The sequence below is a fragment of the Coloeus monedula genome, assembly GCF_965178545.1.
Source record: "Coloeus monedula genome assembly, chromosome: 5".
NCBI lineage: Eukaryota > Metazoa > Chordata > Aves > Passeriformes > Corvidae > Coloeus > Coloeus monedula.
Window position 1 is genome coordinate 15,262,828 of NC_138785.1, and position 18,362 is coordinate 15,281,189.

Genomic DNA, 18,362 nt, shown 5'->3' on the forward strand with positions numbered 1-18,362 from the left:
ATTCTTAAAGAAAATTTGCATGTTAAAATGTTATAGTGTAAGAACTGTTTACTGAAGGAACACAGGGTAATTTAATTACAGGAAAAAAAAATTTCCAAGATCTCAAAGCAATGAGGAACCTGTGACACAAATCCTAATCTGGCATATGACAGCTGCAGAATAAATTCAAAAGATTTTTACCAGACTAATTATCTGTTAATGGGCAGGCTCAGCGGGACATAACAAATTCCCAAGGTTTAGTTTCCAAGTCATGTGACCCAATCTTTAGCATGGCAGATGGCAGACAATGATTGCATACCGCTCCTTTATTCCAAGAGCTACACACACCATTTCTGTAACCCATCATTGAAATTATTGTAATCATACATCAACAAAGATACAACGCTACCACTGGTGACACCACTACTTCTGCACTGATTGTTTCCCACACTGTGCAGCATGTCATTTTTATTAAGTGCTGTCAGCTCTTGGTGTGCGCAGAAAAAAACTGAAATCCCAGTAGGATTTATCCTCTCCATAGATCCACAAAGACTTCAGCAAGTTGGATGTCACTTTTAACAGGACACACATGCTTGCTGTTAGCTGAAATATCAGCAATTTTTTCAGTTGCCATGCTCTAATTTAAAAGTGCTGACTTCACACCAGGCTATGATTTTATGTTCATTTTTAGAAATACTCTATTATTTTAACATCACATTTCACCAACCTGCTAGTCTGATGGCAATGGGTATTACTGATCACATCTCTAAACTGTACCTCGCTGAAAAATATTAAATTCACACCCATTGGACACCAGCTATCGCATTCCCAGTAACGTTACACCACAGTCCCACAGCCAGAATTATGCATCCCTGTGGGAAGGAAAGAGATACGTTCTCTATTCTATCTGTACTATATTCTGGGTTATAGATCTCCAGAAAGCAAGAGTAAGACACAGGGGTTCCCCTGCTGTGACAAATTCTAAAGACCTTTGTTCCAGAGAGACAAGTTTTCCAGTGCTAGACTGTGGCTGTTTCACATGGCATGACCTTTATTTCTTGCATATGCAACAAAGCTGAAGAGCTTCCTCAGCATTATTGTTCACTTCAAGTTTCACACACTCTTCTGAGAGGACTCCCTAGACATTCAAGCCTCTGTTTGTTTTTAAACCCTTTTTCTGTAGCACCTTCAGCATCACAATTTTGATGCTTTGAAACAAAATCCTTACCATTTTGCATTTTTCCTTCCTTAAAATTATAACTGGACTGTAATGCAATCCTCTGGCAACTTTGTAAATACTCTCCAGGCTAAATCATATACCCCACATTATCTGCCTATGTACTTTGCACCACTGCATGTAATGAAAATGCTTTGGAAAGCGTTCCATGACAAATAAGTACCTGGGAAAAGATTTCTGTATTTTCATATTTGGAGTATTTTTCAGATTGCTGCAACTGTGACAGGGCAGGGTTAATTTCAGGTTGGTTTCAGACAAATACTTGCTTCCACATATAACTACAGATGAGAATATTTCTAGGTCCATGAGCAGAGGCCAAAATTTTCTCCTCTGCTCAAGCATGCTATTTCCTCCTTCCTTCTAGCAATAAATAACCATAGCTCCCAGCTCTGAGCACACCGATTGGAAGTCTGACCAAAAATACCGTGTAGCGGTGTCCATGGATGAATTCATTTCCTGCTATACAGACTTCCTGAAGATTGAAGTCACTTAAATTCTTTTGTTTTCAGTAAGACTTGCAAGGTTTGTATTTCACACTGACTAGAGATGTTCTCTGAAACAATTCCAGCCTCCAGCACAAGCCCACCTTCCCTTAAATCACATTTCACATCGAACATTAGGAGAGGTTTGCAAGCACTAGGATAAAACGTACTTTAACTGTAACCCCTGCTGTTTGAATTAAGTGGGTTCCAGGTGTGTACACATGCACACTAACAGGCATTCAGATTTTTATCTCCAGCTTAATAGCTCTTCCAAAGTGGTAGATCACCTTTAGCTACTGAAACACTCAAACCCAATCAGTTTTCAGAAACTTTAGACTGTTGGACTCCAGTTATCTGCTGAAAATAATAATTTTAAAAAATCACCTCTTCGTTATTCTTACTTTTACAGTAACTATCTACCAGCGAGTTCCACAGGATCTGATCTTGACTGTAAGCCTATTATTCCTTTTTCTATACATAGGGAAAACACAGAAAAAATGTTCTTTTGCTATAATTTTGTTGGATTTTTTTGTTCGTCCATGCAAAAAACTTGCTGATTATCTTTCTATAGTCTCAGCTATCCCACTTCCTTCAATCTTTCTGTATAGAACATGCTTTCTTACATATTTTTACTCCTTTCTGGATTTTCCATAATCAAGCTGTCTCTAGCTGGCATCACTGCATTGAACAGGACAGAGCAAAGTGGGCACCTGACACCTACATCAAAAACAAGATGATTGACTGCAACTTCCACACGGATGTTGGCTTTCCCTCCCTATGCACCACCAGTGACACCATGAATTCATCTTCACATCTTCAGCTGTGATCCTTTACCACTTCATCCAGAGCTACTTGTCATTTCCTATCTGCATTGTTAATAACCAGTGAGTATAAGATTACTCAACCTGCTTTGTCTGTAGTTTGTCAAGTTTCTAATCTTCTGTTGTCCAGGTTTCCTGCAGCTCATCTGTATTTATTAAGCATATCCTCCATTCCATCTTCCAGGTCATTTCCAGAGGCTTGTACAGATGCACATTCATTGACCCCTACCCAATATGAAATTCCAGTTTGGCAGTGAGTCATCAATAACCACTCAGAACAACAATATTCCAACTGTGCATTCGGTGAGTAGTGCATTTTTTCTGGGCCATGCTTCCCTAGCTGACTGATGAGAAAAGACAGCATAAAAAACCCCCCCTTATTTCAGATACAAAGAAGTAGCCACTATTTTCTTCCCCTTGTCTCTCTCCCCAGTCAAGTCATTGATTCATAATTATGTATTGTTAAAAACAACCCCAACAAACAACAAAACAGCCCCCAAACCATCCCAAAATCCCACTTCATGCCCTCAGTTAAAGCATTCTGTGTTCAGAGCTGAACCCAAACCAGCAGGCTCCCTGAACAGACAGGTGCTGTGCCAGTGCCCTTCTGGTCTGTAACACACATAAAAGTGACTGTACCAAACGTGAAATTTTCCAACTTCCAGGTGATACAGGTATTCCACTGCTACATATTTACTCAAACAAAGGGAAATAATCCAGCCAACCATCAGAAAGTTATTCACAACACTGCTCCAGAATTTTTTTGCCCTGTAAGTCTGAGAGTTAAGTTCATTTATCTCAACCTTAGGGACCCACATCTCATCTAATGAACATCAGCTGTAATGTAAGATCGTTAGACTCATCCAGGACTCCTCTATACTGTTTTTCAGGGTTTTCCTATGCCCTGGAAAGTAATCTTTAGCTCTGCCACAGAGGTTTTGTCTCAAGCTGATCCACTGAATGAGAAGAATGGTGCTTGACATCTAGTATGAGCTTTCCTCCTCTGTAGTGTGTGTGTATTTCCTGCTGTAACTTCCTACTCTCTTGGAAGATCTCTCTTTCGGAAGTTCTATTCTTTCTCTTCAAAGAAAATCTAAATACAGCTTCTGGGTTCATCTCCACAACGCCGTTTACTGTTTCTCACACAGTAATAATTTGCAGACTCATGTCAGCTACAAAAACTCCAAACAAAAGAAAAATCTCCAAGCCAACAGTATCAATGCCTCTTTCCAGCTGGTATGTCACTCTTACATTGCAGTGATATCCCACCGCTGCATCAAGAGGTCTCTGCTGGTCCTGCTCCCATTCCCTCATATGATGCTGCACACACCCTACTGAGCTTTCATAAGCCAGTGTAAAAACTGTATATCCCCCCCATCCCAGAATACACATAACTACCACTTGCATAATTCCCCACAAAATAGGCAGATTTGTATGCTTTTTCTTGTGGATATGAGCCATGAATTCTGAAAAGCCTTTCTATCCAACATATCTACTCTTTCCATAGCTCTACTGGCAATCATATCCCCAGTGTCAAATCTCCAACCACTCTGCTGCAGTTTGGCAAATTGTAAACTGTGTTCTAAGAGTTGACTCTACCCCTTGTGACCCTCAGCCTTTAAGATGAATTCAGGGACTATCATTACTATCCAAAATCCCGAAGCTAGCTGAGGAAAGACTCCTTGCCCATAAATTCTTTCTTTGGGATCTGCAATGCAGAGAATTGCTCTCTGCTGCTGCCACTGACATTCCTCTGTAACAATATATAAGCCTTTAAAAGAGTTGTGAGCTATGCCAGGGCTTAAGGATTTCTTCCCCTCATACTTGCAGATTAATGCAACATTTCATCTTAGAATGGTATCTTAAATTTCAGCAGAACTAGAACTGCAAAAAAAAACCCACCAAAGCTGGAGATTTCTGTTCCTGCAAAAATTGCTTGTAGCAGAAATTCAAACCTGCGCCATTTCCAATACATTTGTACAGCACCCGTACTATGTTAAAGCCTGAGATGCAAGATAAAAACTTGATTTACTTTGGTAGCTTTCAACTACAAATCATGCCTGCTAACACTGAAACAAGTTTCTATCACAGTTGTTTCTCACCATGTAATGAGATATCAGCGATGTAGCAGTACAAGTAAATGTCAGACACAAAAAAAGTACACTTCTAGAGCCCAGGCACTAGACTTAAGGAACCTCCTCCTAAAGTAGGAGAGAATTGATCTAAAGGGAAATATTTCCCAAAAAGTACTTAACTGCAATAAAATTATTTTTTAAAATTTATCTCATACAAGTACGGCTTTGCCAACAAAACAGAAAAACCGAGAAAAATGAAATTCATACATTCTAAAACTTCTCTCAGTACTGAAGCCAGATCTCTACTGAGATTAAGATTGTAGCAAAAATATTATATTAATGGAAACTTTTGAGATCTGAATGACAAAAGCCTATGTGCCAAAAGAATCAAGAATATGGGAAAATCTGTCACTGTGATAAACAAAATCTCTCCTGCTCATCCCCTGTTTTGGTTACTGCCCTCTGTGATAGGTATGTTAACAGGAAAGCAAATACAAGATTCAGTTTCCAAAAGCTGTCTTCTTTACTAAGGTTTTTGAATCTGTCACTAGAGAATAAAAAAATCACTGAGAAGAGAGCATGATGAGTGTAAATACATCCACATGTAGTAACTGTTTTCTTCAGTTACTTATTTACTTTTAACAAGCACTTTATTAATAAACTTCATTAACAGAAAATTGGGGAAACTTTTGGTTTCAGAGATAGCCACCTGTGGCCCATCAAAAAGGACCTTCAAAAAAGGCTAATTTTTGTTGCATTATCACTATTTTGGGAACAGAGTATAGAAAAGGTAGCTCACCCACCTTTTCAATCCTGTTATGGATATTAATCCATGAAACTACCACAAACTGCAAGCTTAGCAAGTGTGAAGATTTAATTTTCTTTTGTGTGTCAAATAACACAAGCGTCAGAGTTCCACATGGCTTTTTGTGAGCTCCTCACAGGAAATTTCTCCACCCAACTCACCATGCAGTTGCTACCCCACACTTCACAGTGACTGAAGCTTGAAGCTTGTTTAGCAAGAAAGAAACCCTCCATTCTCTTCAGAGATAACAAAGGGTTAACTTCCCAACTGGAGAAGTTTCACAGTCTGACTGTCCTTGCTTCACAATAGGACAGTGACAGATTCCAGGAAAATGCAGCCAAGTAAGGAAAACACTTTGGTCAAGCAAATATATTAGGCAAACCTCAATGTCAGAAGCACAAAGACTGAAACAGCAGAAGCCTGCACTGCAAAGTTATGGCCTAGTTACTTTTACAGAAATATTTTTCCTCACTTAAAAATCATCTCAACAGTCTCGGGAAGTAAAAAAAAGTTGGCTGCTCAATAGCTTAAAAATTAGAATTAAGCCCAGTATCAATATAGTTAAAAATAAATCTGTACTTCAGGCTACAAAGCATGAACATGTTACATTACAGCATTCCTATTGAAACTGAAGATAAAAGGAAACCTTGCAAGCATTATAAAATTTTACAATTAAACCCCTGATACTTATCTTTCTTCACACACAATAATCAAGGAAAATACCCAACTCAGGTGGTGTTCTCTGTATTATCATCAAGACGTTGCTACAGACAAGATTAATTAAATCAGGAGAGTAAATAAAAACTCTTTTGAGGACATCCTTTCTGTTCTACTAATCAGAAAGATCACTAATCAGAAAGATCATAATTTCACTTATGAAATTATCATAATTTCTTCCTACACATTAAATGGTTCTACTGGAATAAAAAAAATCACACCACAAGTTAACAGAACAATGCATTCCCTAATCAAAGTATACAAATTTTATACATGCATGTTTTAAACATCTGAATTTCAGCCCCAATTTCATATTAAACAGAAAATACAACCTAAGCCTGTTCACTCAGGAAAAAAAAAAAAAAAATCAAAAAATATGTATTTCCACAGAGATAAAAATACGAAGGAGCAAGGAAAAAAATTAGAACCATGAGAAACACAAGAGCTACATTTATAGGAACATACCCATTTACAAAATGCCTTTTTTTAATGGTTGCCTTTCAAGCTGTGCCAACACTACAACGAACATAAAAGATCTGCCTCCCTTGCAGATTTAGAAGAATAAGCAATTACTACATTAGAGAAAATAGGCTCAGAAATTTCCACCAATTGGTAGTTGGCAGCAAAGCAACTCTTTATGTGCCAAACCCCAAAAAGCCCTTCAGCACCAACCTCTACGTATACTGGCAATGAACAAACAAATTAAAAAGACCCTATTGCCTCAAACTGGGGTCAGCCCTTCACTTCGGGGAAAGAGAAATAAACAAAAACCAAAACACAACAAGAACTCTCCATCCTCCCAGATAAGCAGTAGAAGGTTTTTCTTTTCATCAGGGTGTTTAAAGTCATAGGTCTTCTCTTTGGGGCACTCCATCTCACAACCTCCTAAAACACAGTCACACTGTGGTTGTGCAACAAAGGCTCCTTCCCAAAGTCTGTGGAAAAGCACAAGGCCTTTCTTCCCAGTGGAAGGGAGGCCTCCACATTTATGCACTACTACTGCTGGAACAGTTTACACAGAGAGGCAGCTGCATGGAGCAGCTCACTGCAGACTGTTCACAGTCAGTATTAGGGATTTCTCAATCCTGCCTGAGAACACTCCTACAGCTGCAGTCCAAGTTCAATGACTGCCTTTACCACAGAAGGGGAGGAGGAGGTACTGCAGCAAATAAAACTTGTATTTTGGAGCATTACCAATGATTGGTCATCCTCACCATGGGCTGAAGACAGTCATCATCCACCGTGGGTGACGGTAACACACAAGCAACATATGTGATATTTAATAGTAACTACTTTTATTGATCCCTGGTGCACTACTGCATCTTCCATATCAATGCAGATCAGTGGGTTTCTGCTATTTTAACAACGCAAGAAGAGGTGAATGTGAACTGACAATCCCAGCTTTTGCAGTTTCCCTTACTGACTCTCTATTTGCTTAAGAAGACTAAAATCATCTGAGACAGTGACAGAACACTTCATGGGCAGAAGAGACTAATTACTGCATAATAAATATCCTCAAAGCTCTTTTATTATGATTTAAATTAAACATGACAAACACATTTTGGATGTTCCTAGGAAGGATTCTCTGTTAAGAAGAAGCATTAACAAATCTCCTTTAAAAATCAAACCTATTAGAAGAACTAAAGAGCACATCGTCGTGCTGCCACCAAACACTGAAAATCAAGAGTTTCAGCGATGCCTTTGCCTTGCTGTATTTTCATCAAAACACAGAAGTTGTTCTTTTCACATATTTCCCTCTAAGAAGTGTATCCAAGCACACAGAACATAACCAGAGATGGATCTCATATCAAGGCAATCTCAGTGCATTTTTTTCTGCAATACATTTGTTAGCAGCTTGCACCATGAAAAAGTGTTTTTCAGGCAGTAAACATTATAAAAAGCTTGACAATAAAAATGCCCACATCTCTGAACACAACTGAAACTTCTACAATTAGTTCATGCACATGTATAGGTATGCAGGTGTACAGAAGTACCTGTTGAATGAGCAAGGATACCAATGTTTAGTCAACAGTACAAGAGTCCAGGTACCTGATACCAATGTGATCTAATCTGCAGCCTGTGCTGCTCTATTACCAAAGTCACAATGCTGTCAGACTTCCACAGCAGTGTCAAATAAAAGTATCAGGTATCAAAGTCCTGTTCTATGAAGGGCTGAGTCATTAATGTGACTGATCAACAGCAAGTGTATTCCTGGCACTTTAAACTGGTCCAGTCCTGCGGGCCACTCCTTTGTATTTCTGTCCAAGAACACACACCTACCACATCATTAACCCTGGCTGTGTTCTCGCAGAGATGAAAACTAAAAGCAAAAAAAAAAACTAGTTGCAGAGATGTGACCACCCTCCCAGAATTATTCATTTCAGATAAAATTCTTGACCTCAGCTCATGTCAGTTACTACCACTGGAAATAACAATCTGTTGAAGTGCAATGGAAGAAGACATCAATATTTTTCCCATACCACTAAGCCACTATGTGGTAGTCCGAAAACAGGACCCTGCTTCTGAAAACACATAGATATCTTAATAAGTTCAAATGTTTCAAATAAACTGTATTACTTAATCGACAGGCACATTTTTGGGCAATGCAAAAAAGCTGGCATAAAAATATTTTTTTTAACTTGAATGTAAAGATCCACTTATTTTTCATGATATACAATTCTAATTTTGTGGTGTGTATTAATATTTTAACGAAGCTTTTTTAAAGTTGGTGGTTTTTAACTGTCATTATTTGGAAGCAGATTAAAGCATATACAGTAACAAGAATTCAATTTATGAAAACAGAGCATCTTAGATTATTAGATGGCCACAGCAGTTTATTCTCCTACCTGCTTCCCATCCAGTGTACAAAGTCTCTTGACTACACCCGAGTCTAATTTAATGGCTTCGGTGATGTCATTCAAGACCTGTTCGAAGGAATGAGCAGTCTTCTTGTTCAGCAGAATTCTCACAGCTTTCCGTGGCTTTACTCCACTCCTAATAACAGTCACTAACTTGGGTTTAATGAAATCTTTACTCTCCTTCACTTCGCTCCTTGTGGATGTCAAAGACGTCAAGGACCGACTGGACCCAGTCCTTATGTTCACACACCAGTTCGGGTTCACGTTCTTGGTGTAATCAACTTTGCGATATGGTTCATTGGATGCACACACATAGCTTTCACCTGAAAAGAAGAGGACATGTTCACAGTTTGAGGGGGTTTGCAGCTACTTCATCAATTTATAAATTAAACAAAACAAGAAAGACAAATATTTTGGGAGTGATTTCCCTGTAGCTCAACAAGGAGGACTGTAAATGATCAGAGCTTTCCGCTCAAACAATACTCTCATACAGTGCTTTCAACAGGTTTCAAAAGACCTCTGGTTTAGAAACAAAATAAAAAGCAGTAGGGACTAATGAGGAGGTTCAAGACATTTCAGACGTCTTTTGGATTTTGAGTCATTTTGCAAGTGCTTAAATTACTTGAGCTCACAACACGACAAGAGCATTCTCCTACAGCAAACATCCAGGTCCTCCCCTATTTATCCCTCAATCATATACTTCAAGATACATACACTCAGGTCTATGCTTAATTATTTTACAACAGAAAGTTTTAACAGAATTAAATTTAAGCACCTCAAGACCCTTACCCTGAAAGGCACATTAATCTAACAGGAGTTACTGACTTTCTACCAATGACACACATTTGAAATGCATTCATGTGGGAGTATAATAGGACATCTACACTTCCCCATTATTCTTTCCTAATTCAAAGCTGGTTTTTTGTTTGTTTATTTGTTTTTTTTTTTGGGGGGGGTGGTTTGGTTTTGTTTTTTTAAAGAAAAAAAAAAAAAGGAGGACTGCTTGCTGCTATGACAACTCTTTTGACACCTGACAGTAATATTCAAGACGTAAATCATAACCAAGGACATCTTTAACTCTGGGTTATTTGTGTAACCCACATCCTTGGGGTGTCACAAGATGACATCCCAAGACATTCTTGAAAGGGCAAAGTATTGCCAGAAGGATGAAAGGTAAGCATTCCAAACTGACAGAATACACCATTGCTCCAGACAGAAGAGCTATCTATATCTTAAAAAGCTTAACCTGTTCTAAGATTAAAGCTACGCAAAGTCACTGGTGAAACAAACCAAAGCCACCTCTTACACGCACAGCAAGATGAATAAAGAGTAAACATACATCTAGGGGACAGAATTGTAAGAGTTACAAAATGTATGCCTACCTTTAGGTACATTCTAGAAAACTTTTAAACAACACTTTTACTTTCCAAGCTCTAGATTGGAGAGCTGATTTATCTTAGAAGTTGCAGAGCTTGTTCTAAAAGCAAGATACTAAACTACTTTCAAAGCCCTGAAGAATTACTGTGAGCTGAAAGACTTTCTTGTTTCTTTTCCAATACCAATTACACTGCTTTGTAATTTATCTTGTATTTAGACCTTCTTGAAACTCTACTTGCTGTATTTGAAAGAACACAGATTATAATTAAGCCAAGTTAACAACAATTTTGTTTGGGAAATTCTGGCAGCCAGTTCTGCCTCCACAATCATCACTGAGACTGTATTCCACTCAGATACTAGGAAACTGGGGTGAGATTCTGTGGATGCCACTGCCTTGCCTGTTCTCTTCCTCTTCACTCATCCCCCTCACTCCTCCTCATATTCGCAGATGAAGTGGTGCACAAAAACTGCTATAGACAAAACTAGACTCCTCCTCTTTCTCCAAAAAAATTAGCTAAGAGAAAGGAGGTGTTTTCAGCCCATAAACTCCTTGAAAAAGAGCTGCATGCTGCACACTAGCACTAATTTACAGGCAGGAGAAAAAGAACCCCAAATTCCACATAGCTTTGTAAGGAGTGTGGCAGTCTAGAAGCTTGTGCTGCCCCAGAACTACATGCTAAATTGTAGCAAATCTCCAAGCGATCTGATTTTATCAAACCTGAGCAAGATGTTGAAGGAGATGACTTCAGAAAGTCCCTTTCAAACTAAGATATCCTATGATTCTAAAGATGTGCACATCTCTTTCAACAGCTGTTTTCCTCTTCTATCTTGTTACTGCAAAATGGCATGAGATATTCAAGTTTTGTTGCAGCAGCTCAGCTACAATAGAAAACAAAGGCTTCACCCTCTACATCCTCTAGCACTAGATTCAAAGGACTATGCTTGTTTTCTGAACAATTGCCAGTAAGCCTGTCTCTAAACCCAGTGCTGCCAAATGAGAAGTGCCTCAAGAAGCTGGTAGCTCTAATTCATTCCAGTAGGCTTACTAATTACACCTGCTGATAATTTTGTTATTCTCCCCTCTCCAATTACCTTCCTGCATGACGTAGAATCCAGCAGGGTGTAACTCCAGACTAAGCACCCCAGAGCCACTTGCTCACTCCACTAGGTGGGACAGAAGAGCCAAAATCAGAAGGGTAAAATACAACTCATGGACTGAGATAGAGACAGTTTAATAGGGAAAGCAAAAGCCACAGGTGCAAAGCCAAACAAGGAATTCATTCACCATTTCCCAAGGCAGGTGTTCAGCCACCTCCAGGAAAGCCAGGCTCCATCATGGTCATGGTGACTTGGGAAGCCACACACCGTAACTCTGATCATTCCCTCTCTTCCTTCTTCTTCCCCCAGATTTATAAGCTGATCATGATGTCATATGCTCTGAAATATCACTTGGGCCAGTTGAGGTCAGCTGTCCCAGCTGTGTCCCCTCCCAACTTTATTTTCCCCCAGCCCACTCACTGGTGGGATGGTGTGAGAAGCCAAAAAGGCCTTGTGAGCCCCGCTCAGCAGTAACAGAAACATCCCCGTTATCAACACTGTTTCAAAAATAAACACAAAACATAGCCCATACCAGCTACCATGAAGAAAATTAACTCTATCTGAGCCAAAACCAGCACAAACACTTAGAAGTTAGCTGTGTGCAAAAGAGTTTTAAATAAATTCTGCAAAATACTTCAAAATTCACCATCATAGAGCATGTTCAGAATTACCCTTTTCAACTCAAAACCCATGCACTTCCTAGACCATTTAAAAAACCCCAACAAATGCACACAAGGTAATTCAAAGTTAAATCTCAGGGCTGAAATTTAAATTTAAAAAGTTTAAAAAAATAAGTAAAAATTAAAGCTACTCAGAAACAGAGTCTCAAATCTGAAGTAAGTTAATTGCTTTACATAAAGTAAAGGTAGAGGACAAAATGTCCCTTTGCTCAAGGATTTATCACAGAAGAGTTTCAACAGGAATGCTGGCTTTGTCTTTTACAGACTCATATTCATAAATAGAGCATCTTTTGTACTGTCATGGAGTGTGACCTATTATCTGTCCCTGCTGTACTACAGTACCCTATAGGACAGCAGAAACTGTACTTCCATAAAATTTTCAGTCAATATGAATCCAAAAGGATCTATATTTCTTTAAAATAGCAGTGTAAAACGTTGTCTCCTTCCCTTGCTTGATGCATAAATAAAATAATTTCTTGATTATCTCAAAGGGTTGCAATGCATATTTCTTCTTGTTACTTCTTTTCCTTTAAGCAGAGGCCACAGCAACAAAACCCAGGAAGTGCTTTCAAGTTAAAACAATGTAATAACTTAAAAGAAAGAATTTCAAATTATTTGTCTCAGCTGCATTTAGCCAAGATTTAAATTGAAGCACAAACTATTTCAGCTAAGAAAAAAAAAGATAAAACCTGCCAAAATGAATGGAAATTTTCCTACAGTTGGCAGATACAGGAAAGTCTAATTACTTGAGAATTTAGTACATTACAGATTGTTTAGTGTTTTAAAGTCCATGCCTGCTTTCATATACCAGACATATAAATAAAGTTAAGTAAGTAACACAAGTTTCACATGGAAAACAGATTTTACTACTGCACCTGCAAGGCAGGCACATATGGCAAGACTAGAGCAAGGGCTGTAAGTGAGAAAACACATTCACTGAGTGATTTGCTTGTTTCATGACTTAAAGACAAAGGATGAAGTTTTGAAATTATTACTTAAATTTCTAATCATTTTACCACAGACAGGACTGCATCCACAGTTCCTAAGTTCTCTTTAAAAACTTGCAAAATATGAAAAACCCCAATAAGCAGCATAATGAGGAAGCCAATTGCTGCTCTCTGGATAAAGAATGGTTTTCTAGGAACGAGTTATTATTTGTTTAATGGGGTATACAATTGACTACTTAACAGATGAAAATATGTAAAGAAAAAAATGGCAGGGGTAACTTAAATCACACTTATAAAGTTATAGAATAGCGTATTTTAAAAGCATGCCTGAGAAAGCACCATCCCTTGATAAGCAAGCATTAATAAAGGTGTGCTATTGTTTAAATTATTTTAGCCATCCTCCAAAGTAGAAAACGCACTTATGTATGTCTATTTGGAAGAAACATCAAGTCATTTGTAGAAGTATTATCTCTTTTTTACATTGATTTTTTGTAGGTAAGAACCTGAAAATGTAGTATCATATACCATATTTGCTCACAGCTTTCATGTATGACCTGATTATAAATCTGCTTGGGATTAATTCATGTATAAGTACACACTTCTGATAATCTCCACAATCTTCCAGAAAACAAATATTTGTAAAATATAACACGCAATACTTGATTTTTGAGGGGGTCTAGAGGGGTTGAACCGATCAAATTGATTTCAAACGTTGTTCACAAAGTAACAGATACCTTTATAGTTAAAAATCACAAACGTAAATAAATTTGACTGTTTCACTGACTGCCTTGAATGAGATTTTTCATTTGTTTAACCTAAATACATATCATCCCAAATACAAAGGAAATCTTTTCTGAGACTTTAGTGGCATTTTGATCAGACTGTAGCTTTTTTTTTTCTTTTTGCATTTGTACATCTACCAGCCCTAGAAAGTTGACACAACTCCAAAAAGAGGCATAAACAATACTTCAAATATTTACACAGCTGACTTCAATATGGTCAATTTTATGGTTTGAAGGCTCACTTTCTATTTATAATCTTGAAAGAATTTCAAGTTAATGCATACTAGCTTTAACTAGCACAGTCATAGCAGTTACACTATGGAAAGTAAATACCATGTCTTCAGCTGACAGCATCAACATTAACATGAATCATCTCCCCAGGTTTCAGACCAGAGCCTGAATTTAGTAACTAATATTACACTGAGATTTGCAGGTAAAGAAGCACACTATAGGCTACTGAAGTAGAAAGATCTATTAATGCTTTCTTATTTTTATTTAAATGCAGAAAAAAATGCAACAATCCCAGGTGTAGGTGACATCTGGGACTCTTGAGCCCAGCCAAACTATTCTACAGCAGAAAGCTCAACCAGGCTGCAGAGCAGTTTTGGCAGAAGTCTGAAACCTCCTTATAAGTTCACAGCATAATTTCAACAGAGCATATGTGTCATCCATCCCATGATTCATTACAGTACCCAGAGTAAACTAAAAGTGCCAGCTCTTCCATGAAGAAATCCTGCTGCCACCAAAAACTCCTCAAATGGGGCATATGCTTGCTTTAAAGGAGAAACCTCTGCTGATATTTTGGGTCACAATATAATCAGCAAATGGTGTAAGTCTACTTCTGATTTTCCAAGTCTTATTAACAGTAGAAAGTCAGCCAGAAGACATGAAACACTGCCTGTTGACAAGGAACCATTGCCTGCCTCTAAATAATTTAGCTGCACTGAATTAATAACCAGATGCACTATCCATGAAGCAAGAACTGCATGTGTGGTGTGTATATGGCTTAAGTGCAATGTAAAAGGATTCCAGTTCGAGACAGCCAACAGTTTAAACACAACACTTGCCATTCCCTCAGAAGAGGAAAATACAGATAATGAACACAGAGAATGGATAAAAGAGAAAACAAGACTACACTGGTCAATCTGACTGACAAATAGTCATAGGTCATCAGCTGCCTAAATACTGGTTTGCTTACTTACAAACTCATCCACAAAGTTTTTCTTTTGCCATCTATTTCTTCAACACCAGCCCTCAGGAAATGTGCCCTTCAAGATAAAAATGCCTGGATAAGGAGAGTAGGGTGTACACTTAGTAGATGAGGGGACGGCTGTGGATGTGTCTATCTAGGGTCTGTCTAGACTTCAGTAAAGTGTTTGACACCATCTGCCACAGCATCCTCCTCAAAAAACTGGCGGCTTGCAGCTTGGGTGGGGGACCCTTCAATGGGTAAAAATCGGGCTGGATGGCTGGGCCCAGAGAGCTGTGGTGAATGGAGATACACCCAGTTGGCAGCTGGTCGCTAATGGTGTTCCCCAGGGCTCAGCTCTGGGCCGGTCCTGTTTAACATCTTATGGATGATCTGGATATGGGGATCAAGTGCACCCTCAGTAACTGTGCAGAAGACACTGACTTGGGTGGAAGTGTTGATGTGCTCTAGGGATGGAAGGCTCTGCTGGAGACCTGGACAGACTCGATCTGGGCTGAGGACACAACTGCAGAAGGCTCCATAAGGTGAAGTGTGGGGTTCTGCACCTGAGCCACACAACGATACAGGCTGGGTGAGGAGTGGCCTGGGACAGAAAGGGACACCTGGGGGTGCTGGCTGACAGCAGCTGAGCAGGGGCCAAAGTGTGCCCATGTGGCCAAGAAGGCCAATGGTATCCTGGCCTTATCAGCCAGCAGGACCAGGGCAATGGTTGTTCCCCTGTACGCAGCACTGGTGAGGCCACGCCTCGAGTGCTGTGTCCAGTTCCAGGCCCCTCAATTTAAAAAGGACAGTGAGGAGCTCCAGCATGTCCAGAGAAGGGAAACAAGGCTCATGAAGGGTCTAGGAAACATGTCTTATGAGGAATGGCTGAGGGAGCTGGGTTTGTTTAGTCTGGAGAAGAGTAGCCTCAGGGCGGCCTCGTGGCTCTCTGCAACTCCCTGAACGGAGGTTGGAAGGAGGTGGGGTCGGTCTCTTCTGCCATGCCTGCAGTAAGAGGAATAGAGGAAATGGCCTTAAGGTGAGACAGGGGACATTCAGATGAGGTATTAGAAAAAATCTTTTCACTGCTAGGGTGGTCAGGCACTGGAAAAGGTTCCTCAGGGAGGTGGGGGAGTCACCATCCTGCAAGTGTTTAAGAAGTATCTGGATCTGGTGATAGGGTGAAATGGTTTAGAGGTTACAGTGGCAGTACTGGGTAGGTGGCTGGACTGGATGATCTCAAAGGTCTCTTTCAACCCCGATTATTTTTTTTACCTCTACATGAACTATTCTAAATTCAGCCATGCAATATTAGCCACTAATAAAATGTAGGATGCACCCTGCCCTTTTGTATCATAAGTGTGATACGTGCAGTTTTGAGGGAACACAGCTGCCTGACCATTTGGAGTTCTTCACAGCACAAGTTTTGTGAGCCAAACCTCACTGCTAAGCATTAAAAAATAGCCTAAAAACATTCAGACTTTTTGTCCTTAAAAATAGAGACTACTAATGAAATACTTACAGATACTTAGTTTTACCTAGCTTTAGGTTAGAAACCAGCTGTGGATATGCCACATAGTGAGCAAAAAAAGGAATTAAGTGTGCAACACTCAAAAATCCTCAGTAGCGATATTTGAAACAAAAGTATCTGAATAAGGTTTTCTGGCTTGGTATTTTGCAAGGTTAATAACCACTATCTCCTGAAAGTCACATAAAGCATCACTTTTTAAATGGCACTCTGCAGAACAGAGAATGATACAGCTGACAGGTAAAAACATCCCTAGAGAAGGAAAACTGTTTCCATACTTTTTAAGCATGTGTTCCCCTGTGAATCCCATTGGACAGGGCAGGTATCTAGATAGATTTCACCTATTCACCTTATGTTCCTCAGCTTCTTTGGGTGCAACTCTTTAGCTTTGAAGGTACCAAAAGCTGATTACTTTGTACAGCAAGGTAATCATTAGGGCTACTGACCTTCTTTCTAACTTTAGGAAACACAGCAGAGTGCCCTTTCCATGTTCTGCACACACAAAGCCAAGGAGATTTCCAGAACAGCATATTTGCAGCATATATGACTGATCTAAAAATAAAACTACCCCTTTTATGAAGGATTGGGTTATTTCAATTTCTCTTTCCTTTCTTACTTTGAGCAACTTCCCTCCTCATTAGTTTCTTACAATTCACTTTCATATCACCTTTAATAACCCTGTATACATCACGATCTTTCCTCATCTACAGCACTTAGAGTTCCCCATGCACTTTTTAAAACCCGGGATGACAACCAGGATTTTAGCAGATGACTAACTGCTACTAGTTCTATTTTGACTTTATTTAGACAAGAAGAGGTGCAGATAACAGCTTCCTACAGGCTTTCACAGAAACACAGAACAGCTGGGGCTGGAAGAGACCTCTGGAAATTCAACCTCCTGCTCTGGCAGGGTAAAAGCTCTCAGAAGACAGTCAATGCCACCTGGTATCAAACACACCTAACACCACATGCCTTCTCCACAGGAAGTAAATAACCCTTTTCAGGTAAATTACAATTCCCCCATCCCTGAAACTAGGAGATGGATGGTGGTAGAACTATTTTATTTCACTTGGATAAGAAGTTAACTAAGAATTACATCTACATTTCATGTCCACACCCCATTGCTCCAGAACTGTGTCACTACAGTGATTTGAACACATATTTGGAAGAATATGCTTTCAGTGTTTTTTAATCCTTCTTTCATCCTTCTTTTTTACTGTTTTTTGTTCAGCTTGCTACGTTTGCCTCTTTTTTTTAAAGCATTACAGCTTCTGGCTTTAGCACAGGAGAGTAATCATACCTTTTGAAACAAGCAAAAATACAAACTACCTACTTGGTGTTACCATCTGCTTGCCCTGACAAGAGAAAGGATATTCTTGACCTAATACAACAGTGCACATCAACTAAAATCACAGGTACTTTAGGCAGGATTAAAATGTAATATGCAGCAACAACAATGGTCTAAGGCAGAAAAAACTTGGATTTTTGAACATCTCATTACAAAACACATTCTCTTATTCTGTATTAATGAGGCAAAGCTCATTTCTGTAAATGAGATATTGCCCTGTGCTATGTGTCCTGGCCATGCACAAGGACTGCCCTGCCCCGACCCTTCCCACCTCCTGCCCAGTGACTTTCCTACAGATGCCTGTTGATCGTGTGCACAACCATGCAGACAAAACTACTGGTATTTTATAAAGGACTGTATTAATTAAGCATTGTTGTTGAAAGAACAAAGACTCTCAGCCATTTTTCTAGGGAACTAGAAGGATTCCCATTAGATGCAA

The 18,362-nt window shown here is 39.2% G+C and overlaps 1 protein-coding gene across 3 annotated transcripts in view; it reads right to left on the reverse strand.

Annotated features, from left to right (window-relative positions):
• The window catches only part of DCLK2 (doublecortin like kinase 2), an 80,610-nt gene that overhangs the window by 57,861 nt on the left and 4,387 nt on the right, over positions 1-18,362 (reverse strand). For all 3 annotated transcript variants that reach the window (XR_014226432.1, XM_082282444.1, XM_082282443.1), the window contains exon 2: positions 8,963-9,297. Coding sequence is in view for 2 of the 3 variants with exons in the window: in XM_082282444.1 (XP_082138570.1) it covers positions 8,963-9,297 (335 nt within the window). In the remaining variant the exon portion in view is untranslated. The remainder of the gene's footprint in view (positions 1-8,962; positions 9,298-18,362) is intronic.